The sequence below is a fragment of the Hyposmocoma kahamanoa genome, unplaced genomic scaffold, assembly GCF_003589595.1.
Source record: "Hyposmocoma kahamanoa isolate Upper Pololo Valley unplaced genomic scaffold, ASM358959v1 79, whole genome shotgun sequence".
Lineage (NCBI taxonomy): Eukaryota > Metazoa > Arthropoda > Insecta > Lepidoptera > Cosmopterigidae > Hyposmocoma > Hyposmocoma kahamanoa.
Genome location: NW_020653993.1, coordinates 3,017,941 through 3,029,665, shown reverse-complemented (window position 1 = coordinate 3,029,665; position 11,725 = coordinate 3,017,941). Strand labels below are relative to the sequence as shown.

At 35.9% G+C, this 11,725-nt stretch overlaps 2 protein-coding genes across 2 annotated transcripts in view; both read right to left on the bottom strand.

Moving 5' to 3' along the window:
• LOC113233518 (Golgi pH regulator) overlaps positions 1-2,367 on the bottom strand; it is a gene marked incomplete at its 5' end in the record, with an annotated part of 7,099 nt that extends 4,732 nt beyond the window's left edge. Inside the window, 3 exons of the mRNA XM_026468640.1 lie at positions 854-957; positions 1,637-1,743; positions 2,198-2,367. Of these exons, the coding sequence (XP_026324425.1) occupies positions 854-957; positions 1,637-1,743; positions 2,198-2,367 (381 nt within the window). The remainder of the gene's footprint in view (positions 1-853; positions 958-1,636; positions 1,744-2,197) is intronic.
• Positions 2,368-8,716: 6,349 nt separating this feature from the next.
• On the bottom strand, positions 8,717-10,408 carry LOC113233646 (gastrula zinc finger protein XlCGF7.1-like). The gene has a single exon (XM_026468813.1). The coding sequence runs from the start codon at positions 10,313-10,315 to the stop codon at positions 9,386-9,388; it is 930 nt and encodes a 309-aa protein (XP_026324598.1). The 5' UTR covers positions 10,316-10,408; the 3' UTR covers positions 8,717-9,385.
• Positions 10,409-11,725: the final 1,317 nt, after the last annotated feature.

The following is an 11,725-nucleotide window of genomic DNA, read 5'->3' as shown; positions in this document are numbered from 1 at the left end:
AGTGTATATATAATAATATACAATAATATAATACATTATACTATCAAAATGTTGACATTACAGACCCAAAAACAATAATAAAAATATGCATTAGAACCACTAGAATGACAGTTCTCCCACTTCTTTCTTAAACGTATTTAAGAAATTGACAAATATATGAACATGGAAACCGAGCCCTCTGCGTGGCAGACCAGCATAGTAACCGTGCGGCCATAGAGGCAGTTTATAATAATTTTTATAAATTATATAGTTTATAATAATAAACTAGTATTTTCACTAAAAAATTATGAATATTATAGAATATCATAGACGACCTCCGTGGTCGAGTGACTTGCACATCGGTTTTCATGATCCATCTCAGAGGTCCCAGATATAATCCTCGACCGGGCCAATGTAGAAACAACTTTTCAATATTTTCTCGGGTCTGTGTGTTTCTGGTACCGTCGACGTCGTCGATTACTTTAGTTACTATTTTTATAATATCAAGTGAAGGCACGAACTAGTCGTGATGGTGAGCTACACGCCTCTCCAGTTGCAGTGCCACTCAGAACATTAAATCCTCTGCGCCCGTCACCCTGAGACGTAAGTTGACAAATCCCATGTGCAAGAACACAGTAATGCTGGCACTACTGCTTGGCGGCAGAAATAGGCAAGGTACTTCCCTGGACGAACTCATTCACAAGGAGTTCTACTGCTACTACTATAGTATAGTAGTATACTACTACTTACTTCGGAGCTATGTATGTGATGTTGTCCAATATTTATTTATTTATTGAAAACTTAGTAATCACATCATGATATTCCAATAAAAATAAAATATTGATAGCAAACAATTTTTACATAAGAAACTTACCTGTTTTGGACTCAAAATGGGAAATGGATCCCCGAGCTTCCAGAAAAAATATAAATAGATGAACCAAATCATTGTTGTTAGTGGTCTGATCATGTTTTGAGATACTGAAAACATAATAAAAGAAATATCATACAGAACTATTGTTTAAACGCCAATTTAAAGTAGCTTCGGATCAATGATGATACGCAAAATGTGTATTGTATCACATAGGGCGCTTTTCCATTGTGTCGTAACGTTTTATTTATCGTTGGACGACTGTCGCATCTAACCTGTTCCCATATCACGACTGTCTGTCATGACTGTGTCGTAGGCGTTTATTTTATCATTGAACGACTGTCGTGTCTATGTTCCCACTAGACGACGACAGTTTATCGGTTCACGGCAGCCACCTTGTCGTTTGCACAACAGAATCGTTTCTCGTTTCGTTTCGAATCTGTCGTCACATTTTTATCGTTTTATTTTTCGTCTGACGACAGTCGGTCTAGCTCTTCCCGCTTAAAGCATCACGACGTTATTTAATATAATCTCAATACAGAGTACCAAAAAACCGACCTCAAAAGAAATTCATCCCTTAGTTGCCACTCTTCGAGTTGGAACATTTTCTTTAAAAAGAAATCTGAAGTAAACTACTGAGGTACCCTCTTTCCAACAAAAAAAAAAGAATCAACATAATCGGTTCACAAAGTTATCGCGTAACATACATACAAAAAAACATATAGTCGAATTGAGAACCTCCTTTTTTTACGGTCGATTAAAAATAAGTATTGCAAATCATAACCTTACCAAATCTGACATTGCTGATGCAGAAGTATGCTATGTAGAAAGGTATTAATGCTATCACCATGAAGAGCAGGGAATATAGTCCTAAATTCCAGTGGAAATATCTCGAGCTGTAATCAAAACATTTTCATAACATGTCTTGCAAACGCAGTCGGCCATCTCTGATTAATATTACAATATAGAGTTTGAGCATAGTATAATATAACAAGTAGTTTTACTCCGTACAAATATAACAGCACGGCTTGTATATGTGGGCGCTGGCCGCGCGCTGTTTACGTATGCACACATTCATGAACTCTATTGGCTACGTGCGCTATTGGCTATCTAAATTAAATCTGATTGAGACAGCCAATAGCGCGCGCTTGTTCCGATTTTAAATTTTAAACTTCTGACAAAAGTTGCGGAAGCAGAAACGGAAACAGATGTGAAAAAGCGTACGGAACTTCCGCTGTTGCAGAAGCAGATGCAGGGGTCTGTTGCATCACTAATTTACATTAATTGTCTTGTTATATCATAGTTTTTAGCCTGACAAGATAAATTAGAAGAATAAGATTAAAATCTTACCTAGAATCCAAATATCCAATGATTTCAAAAATGATCAATTCAAACATGGTGCAACTAAGTGCAAACGTCACTGAGAAAATGAGTTGCACAAGCAGATGGTGGACTTCATAATCCCTGAACAGCTGTTTTACGAAGAAAATCCAACCACCCACGAAAAATACAGTCTGGAATTAAAATATAGATACGATGTAGCTACCTAAGTGTTAGTAATAAAGTGGGTCTCTAGTATACGTGACGGGTTAAAAGTTTGTGATATTCGTTGTGGATCTATTTTGGTTATAGAGCTCGTAGCGTCATTCTGTTTTAAATTGAAAATAATAATAACAATCAAAATTAGCCATTTGTTCTTGTTGAAGTTTAAAAATATTGCAATACTACTAAATACTACTTTTTATAAACTTAGATGATAAAAATCCACAGAAGGGATTCATTTAACTCTTTTATGCTATTTCTATGTAAGATATTTTAAAACATATATTGTAAATGACATTTGTGAGCAAAAATCCATAAACCCGTTCCGCATCCACATATACGTGGGGCGCACTATAAGTTTTCGGAATGAATAAGAAAAAATACTATTAATGGTCCGAAATGAATTTATTGTTTCTCAAAATAGTCTCCGTTAGCGTTGATGCACTTTTTCATACGAATTAACCATTTTAAAAACATTTATGCCACTCCGTGACAATCTCTGGCACATATTTTTCATACTCTTCGACAGCCTCTACAGGTGATCAAAATCGTTGACCGCATAACTGGTTCTTAATTTTTGGAAATAAATAAAAGACACAAAAGGTGCCAGGTCGGGACTGTACGCGAGATGGCTCGTAAGGTCAACGTTGTTCACCTTCAAATTCATTTGTCTTGAACTAGCATTATCGTGGTGCAAGATGATACGGCGTTTACGGTTATTTTTACGGAGTTTGTCAATAACTTCCGGCAAACAAATGGTCGTGTACGTATCACTATTCACGGTACAACGATTCTTCAAAGCAAGAGTAGCCACGTGTTCAGTTTTATTTAAAAAAGAAGCAATCATCCGCTTAGAGGCACTTTGCACGCGCGCCACTTTGGTTGGTTTCGGCTCATCTCGAAAGATCCATACGCTCGATTGCTGCTTTGTTTTGGGATCGTAACTATAAATCCATGTATCGTCACCTGTTACTATGTACCATACCAAATTTGACGCCCCTTCGTTGAATCTGGCAAGCATGGCATTGCACCAAGTGAAGCGACCCGTTTTTGAGTCTCAATCAAATTGTGTGGGATCCACCGAGAGCACAGCTTTTTCACACCCAAATGTTTGTGTAGTATTGATTGTATTTAACTCATGCCTATGCCTAAAGATGCCCGAATCTCTTGGTATGTCACATGCCTGTCTGTTTTGATCATAGGGCACAGCATCGATGTTTTTGTTGTTCACAGCAGTGGACGACCCACCATCACGAAATTCATCACTGGGATTCACACGACCGCGTTTGAATTCTGCAAACCAGCTATAAATAGTCGTCTTGCATGGTGCTTCATCACCAAAAGCAGTTTGAAGCCGAGCGAAGCTCCGCTGAGCTGTTCAATTACACTTAAAGTCGTAGAAAATCATAGTACGAAAATGTTCACTAATTAAATCCATGGTGATGCAGACACCCAATTTCCAAAATGACGCTACAATGTAAAAGCAAGAGACAGATGAAACAAACTGTATTCTACAGCCAAAGAGTTCCATTTTCAAATGTTGTAATTACTTATTTGTAATTACTTATTAAATATTGTTTATGTAAGTGGCCAGTTCCGGAAACTTATAGTACATAGGGCTATGTACAATCATAAAAGATACACTGTATGATACAATAATTTTGGCACTGTAAATTTTTTACCAAAATCATTAGAGACACTGTGTCTCTCATCATGTCATGAGTCCTAACTCATGACGGGTTAACAAAGAGAAATTCCTAGAATTTTTTAATCATTTATTATTATTTCCTAAATGGCGGCCACTAGGCTTGGGTCAGTGTCAGTTATTATGATGCATGTTGACGCCGACGTTTAGGCAACAGCAAAGTATTTATTATTATTATTTCCTTTATGGCGGCCACTACACTTGAGCCAGTATTAATTTTGTAAGAATATTATAAAAATTATGGCGATCATCACCAGTGTCAGTATGATCAAGGTAGTTATTATTATTATTATTATTTCCTTAATACTGGCCACTAGGTGTGGGCCAGTGTCAGTTCCGAAGAGAACAGTCGGTTAATATTGATCAACAGTTTCGAAGAACACAGTCAGCTAATATTGAACAACAGTTTCGAAGAACACAGTCAGTTAATATTGATCAAAAACGCCAACATTAAAACATATACAATGTGTTGATTTGCATTCTCGCCATATTTACAGAGGTCATTCTGTATCCAAAACTGAACCCAAATCACTAAAGAAATAAATCGAAAATAAGTTTCCTAAATTCTTAGTTTTTATTTAATTGCGGTAACCACCTTTGATCCAAAGGCTTGCACTACACGTGCCACAGGTACCGGCAACCATTTGAACAATGACCCATGCGCAGAAAATTGCATTTTAGATATATTAGGTGGTAAGGTACGAGTAGGGACGGGGGGGAGTATCGTATCGAGCGCGTGATTGGTAGATCATCACACGACCTTACGTATTGCGTCTACGTTCCGCTGATATCGCGCATACGTTCTAGTTTCTCACGAAATGCTATGTGGTTCGTTAAGTAAACAAGAGTTAATGCAAAAAAAACCACTAACAGTTCAGCAGACCCTGTATTACCATCAATTGCGTTCTTATGGCATGATGTGAAACGTTTAGTTTACGCAGATTACGAGTGTCGAAAAATTGCGCGCAAAAATCGTCTCGAACCCTCCTACGTAAAGTATCGTATGTTTAAAATTGCCAACTTTTCAAGGGAGCATTTTAAAGTTTTGAATTCACTAAAATGAGCATAACACAGTTTTATTCGGCAGAGCTTGTTACTCACATAGAGTATTATAAAATCCTAGTAATCGGTTAGATCTACAACCACAATTTATTTTATCATTTTACAATTTATTAGTCACATGTTGTGCCCATTTCAGTGAATTCAAAACTTTAAAACACTCCCCTGTAAACTTGGCATTTTCGACTTACAATACTTTACGTAGGAGGGGTCAGTCTCTGGTTTCTTTCTGCTTTTTCTGTTGTGAAGAATGTGCTAAGTTGAAACAAAACCCTGCATATCTGTGGCTGGCTCCAGTACGAAGACTGCCAACTGTGGAGCTAGGTACTTCTAGCACCACTTTCATGTAACCTAAAGTTGGTAAGTATCAAAACTAACTTACAAAAAATCTTTTTTCAGTCAAATTTTCTAACTAATGTAAATAATTAGTAAATTATAACAATACTAGTACATAAACGTAATTTAAAAAAAGGAGAATAAAAGATCAAGAAAGATTACATGTCGCTCGATGAAGCGAGTGGCGGGGTCACTGTCCTTTGCAGTGAATACACTTGGGGACAATTTTACAAAACTTTACTAGATACAATTTACATTAGCCACACTGTATATAAATATCTTGCTGCTGCCTTAACGTCGGCATTTTTTAATCTATATTAACTGACTATTTAATACTGTGCTATTTAAATGTTTTTAACTTAAACACTTTTTAGTTTGAAGCTTACAAAATTGTTTAGAAAAATGTTTAAGTGCATAGACTTTTATGTTACAAAAAGCTGGCAACATTATGTTGATAGCGAAAGCAAGAATAGATCACTAAAGTTTTAAGATACGTAAGTTTATATATTAGTAAACACGAGTCTTATTTTTATTTATAAAATTTTATTCACATTGACGAATTCATTTATTTAGGAAATATAGATGGCGGGACTTGAAACATAAGCACGTAGTAAAAACTAAAATTGTTGCATATTGAACTGACCAACGTTTATGCTTATATTGAAAAGCGAGCTTACATGCTTATTTTAAAAAGCAAACGTTTTAAGTGCTTGTCGTTTAAACGCCCACCTCTATTCGTAACTGACACTGGCCACAACCTAGTAGCCGCCATAAGGGAAATAATAATAACAAGAAAATTCAACAACCCAACAGTGAAAATTGTGCAATTAGTTTCTGAAAGCAGGTTAATAAAGCTCACAAGTCTATATCTTCTGAAAGGCCTAAATAGTAATGACTTTGTAGGCAAAGTTTTCTTATTTCATTTTATGGAATTTTCATATATAAAAAGTGAGAAAGCAATGTAGGTACCTACTTGGAAACATAAGTTTTACTTAACCGGTAATGTAAATATTGTTGGGATAATATCAACATAGAGAAAATTACATATTAATGTTAATACCAAAAGTCTAGTCCTTGCAGTGAAGTTGTAGTAAATTTATTAAAAAATAGGATACGTAAAGTACCAAAACATAACCTGAAAATTTATGTAAAGTACCTGGGATACGAGAATGATAAGCGTATCTTCAAGGAACGTCATTTTAAATGCATTTCCTTGCACATTTAATTGGTTATAGTCGTACAATTGGCATAAAATTTAAAAAAGCATAACAAAAACACGAATTCCACCGCCACAGACAAACCAACAAAATTGACTTTATTTTGACAATCTAAAACACGTTTAGAATCTAAACTTGTGCCTTTATAAATTTTTATAGCTTGAGAACCTGTAAACGTCTAAAAATTTTCAATGTTAAAGTAATTTGTAAAATTCCACGGAATTATCCAATACTAGTTATACGTAATTGCACAGTCCCCGACGATATGTAAGGTGTTGACCCAAAATCAAATTCCTGCTCTATACTTATAAATGCAAAAAGCTTTATAAACAGACTAAAAAAACTGTCATGAGGCCAACTGCTATAACATTAGCGCTTGTAAAGGTGGATTCACATTTTATCATTATTTCACATCACATTTATACATGTATTTAGCCGCAATTTATCGCGTTGCGCGACATGACTTTGAGTTGACCAATCAGGTGCTGCGACCTTAGCTCCTAATTGGTCAACTCAAGGTCATAACGTGGAACGCGATAACATGCGGCAAAATATTGCCAGAATCGTTCATTGTGAATTCACCTTAATTGCCTATTACTTATTTACCATACAGCCTCTTTAGAACAAGGTGCTCAGTATTGTATGAAGAGGCTGTTTGGTAAAACATTTGCCTTCCTAAATAGATGGGTAAAAACTTATGAAAAGAATAAAATGCACGATTATACCTGTACCAAATATTTGAAAAAGGCGGTAAAATAAACGAAAGTACTTCGAAATCCTTTTTTGTTAATTCTATTTTTTGTATTGTTTATATTTTCTTCGCGAAAATGAGTTCTACAACAAACTAGTGAAGTAATTTCACTTCAAAGTAATTTCGTTTACTTTACCGCTTCTTTTACAGCATATGGTCATGTATATTCGTGCATCACATTTTTATCATAAGTTTTTACCCATTTATTTAGGAATGCAAAGGTGCTACCATACAGCCTCTTGATATATTACCGTGCATCGTAATTGAACACACAATACCACATACAATTTATTTTAATTGACTCAATTATGCTGTATGACAGTTTTTTGTATAATCTGTTTACATAACCCTTTGTTAGTTTTTTAATAAAGGTCGTATTCCAGAACTCCACTCAATGCTCAGGTTAAGACTTGAGTATCATTTCAAGCACTGGAAATACGACCCTAATGGCAAGGACTTGAGTATGATTTCTAGTGCTTTAAATCATACTCAAGTCCTGACTTGATTATTGAGTAGAGTTCTGGAATACGACCCTAAAAGTATAGAGTAGCGATTCGATTTTAGGGCAACACCTTACGTTTTCGTAAGGCTCAACTCACACTGGCGCAGAGTCGAAGCGTCGCGTCGCGTCCTATTTCTCAACTACAACGCCTGGCGACGCGCGACGACACTCGCATTAGTGCACCCGGATCACAGTGTGGTCGGCGTCTGACTTTGTTCCTAAGTTACACGTATTATTAATGATATTTACAAAACTATAGGCAGTATGTACATACATATACATATCATAAAAAAGTTATGAGTAAAAAAAATTGGCGCGAATAGCTTTGTGAACCGATTTTGACGATTCTTTTTTTGTTGGAAAGTGGGTACCTCAGTACCACTACTTCCCACTTCAATTTCAAGAAACTATTCCACCTCGAAGAGTGGTAATCTAGGGGATGAATGACTTTTGAGGTCGGTTTTTCTAGTACTCTATACCAATATTATAATGAAACAGCATATTAATGTACTCTTCCATAATTTATTAAGTAAACTCGTAACAAAACTAAATACACTAAGTAGTGTCTAATTAACAAATAAAATTAGACAGATGATTGATTAGAGTAGAACCAATTGCGAGAAATACTTTTGCAAGTTTTCTTATTAACAGTATATTACAACTGTGTAATAATCTGTATAAATAGTGCATACTATAAGTTCTAAACTAATTTAATATATTACAAACCTTGTGCTAAACATCAAACTGCGAAATGTACAATTTAAATGTAACTTGTGTATGTTATGTTATTTACAATTTATTAGTTCTATTCAAAATTATATATAAAGAAATATATTCGATATCAAATGATGAATTAATGTAACATAGGAATATTACGTGAATCATAAAATCTATATTACAATAAATATATTTGTTCTATATATATGTAAGGAGTAAATGAGAATACATGGATAACTTGTTCTAGACACTCATACTGCTATTGCAGAACTCTTAAGTGCCGACAGATTCCGCGCGGCGACCGCCCAGTTACCACGCCTTCATGTACATTAACAGTGAATCTGAATTTTATTTACTTACTCTTTTATCTAAGCAACAAGATTTAAATTCCTTTGAATAATACAACCTCGCGACCGCCGCCGCCGCGTAGACCAAATTCAAGCTAGACTCGCCCGCGTGCCCAAGACGTTCTTTAAAATTAAAACGTAAAAGCTAAACAAATAGAGCGTATTTTGCCATGACAGTTAGATGCACGCGGTCATGCGCGGCGGCAACGCGGGCTCCAATCGGGGGGTGAGCGCGATAAAATTGCGTCGAATAAATGCGCCCTAAAGCTTCTAGTTCAAGATTTTCCTGATTAATACCACAATTTCAGTTTTCTTAACAATATTGGTCCAACATTTCCAAACATGAACAACACATGATCTAATTACACTTCAATGTTTTCAGAAACTTTTATAACATCATCATCGTCTGTAACTTCAAGATATATTTGTTGATCTTGTTCCAAATCTTGCCCGTCACCAAATTGATATTGATACACATACTCAGATCGGTCTGTATTGGATTTTAGTTCCACATTTTCCTCATCACCCAAATCTAATTTAATATTTTCAGAAGTTAATTGGTCCGTAACAAATATTACTTTTCCTATAGCTTCACCTCTTTTGACTAAATGTTTCTCACTTATCTGTCTTTGACCTTTCTCTGATTTATTGGTTGGTTTGATATCCAGCTCGTTATGTAACTTTTTATGCTTATGCAAGAAGTGGAACGATTTGAATTTTGCTTGACAAATATCGCACTGCACAATCGGATCCATGTGTTGACTTCTAACATGAGTAGCTCTACGAGATGAATTGAGGAATCTACAATCACAATGGGGGCATTTATATGGACGTTCCCCTGTATGAATGCGAGTATGATATAATAATGACTCTTTAGTAACAAATTTTCCATTACATGTTGTGCATGTAAAATTCCGTTCCTTTGTATGTTTAACTATATGTGCATTTAAACGACTTTTGCACCAAAATTTCTTATTGCACCATTTACATTCAAGATACTTATAGTTCCCATGTTCATACTGAATGTGTACTCGTAAAGTCATTTTTTGGGAATATTTTTTATGGCAGTAATCACACTCGAACTTTGCATCAGCTTGAGACCGCCTCGTAGGAGCCTCACAGATTTGATTATCAATATGCTTTTTATACGTATTGTGATTTTTATAAACTCTACCACATATTTGGCACATAAGTCTTACATAGTGGCTTTTTTCATGCATTTTCAATGTATTCCGATGGTTGAACACCTTTCCGCATTCAGCGCATACTAAACCAGCATTGTGGCTTTCCATTTTGTGAGTAGATAAAATTCCTGCTGATCCAAAAGTCTTTGGGCATTCATCACATTTGAAGTTTTTCGGTGCATGTATTCTCAAAAAATGACTGCGTAGAGATGTAAATGATTGAAAAGTAGCCAAACACTCCTTACATTGTATATTTGACAAGTCATCTCTATTATGCAACATATCTAATGTACCAACTTTTAGCCTGCTTGTAAAGTGTCTACTTTTTTTTGCAATTTCTGCTTTTGATGTATTTGAAACGCCTTTATTCTCCTTTTTAATCCTGTCTTTACTCTTTGAAATGGAATAAATATTTTTGTCCTTATAGTTTGAAATAGCATAATATCTGCGTAAAGCAGAATATGTATCTTCACATACTACATTATCATAATACTGACTGCTAATTTGTAACTCAGGATTTAAAGTAACATAAAGGCTTTTAAAGCTCCTTTTAAATTCTTCTGGGAAGTCCTGGAAACTTCCATTGAGGAGCTCGATCATGTTCGTTAGACATTGGTTGTTTTCCTTTATTTCTCTTTTAAATCTGAAGCTGTTTATTGCTGATGTTGAGCATTGGATGCAAATAGCTTCAAATGCTGATACATTTTCAAAGACCTGTAAATAAAATTATATTACGTTATAATCCGTTATGGGGTTAATTGTAATTTGGAACCCTTCACATCCAAAAGATATAAAGGCATTACAACAGGAAGATGCATTATTCTTATCTTGATGGCTCAGCAGTTAGCACGATGTACACATGATAATGCGGGCCTGGGTCTCCTTTTTTGAAGCAGTGACGCTTCAAAGGAGTTCGCTGAACGTGATTGGGAGAGGGCCGAACCCGCTCAGCGGCGGCTACATTCACGACTGCGGATCGCAGCAGGGGCTCTATGCGTTAGTACGTTTGGCAGCTGTGAGGAGGACAACGGGGCGGTGTGACCCGCTTCGTCGTGAAGAGAAAACAGATGCTGGGGGTTCTGGTGCACAGCCGAGAAGGCTACTGTGGGATTTTAACCATTAGAATTCATAAACTAGGCTTAGAATTTCCACTGCCCCCGCGGCGGAGAGGTGCCCAAGGAGGATTTCCCCCGAGAGGAAAAAAGTACATGAACTGTGTTTTTGCTGTGCCCAACAAGGTCACTTAATTTATGAATGTCCACCTGCTACATTGTAAACTTTTGGGAATGCAATAAAGTACTGCGTACTGAACCAACTGTGGTCTCAATACGGTAGGACCATAGAAACAGAATCACATGAAAACATTGGACAATAAAATTTTCTAACCTTTAAACATGTTTTTATTCAATTACACTAAGTTATTTGCCGCTTACCTCTTCACCGAGTACAGACGACAGTATTTCAGATATTTTAAAGCTGTAATGATCACAATTCTCATAATAAATCACTTCATCGTCG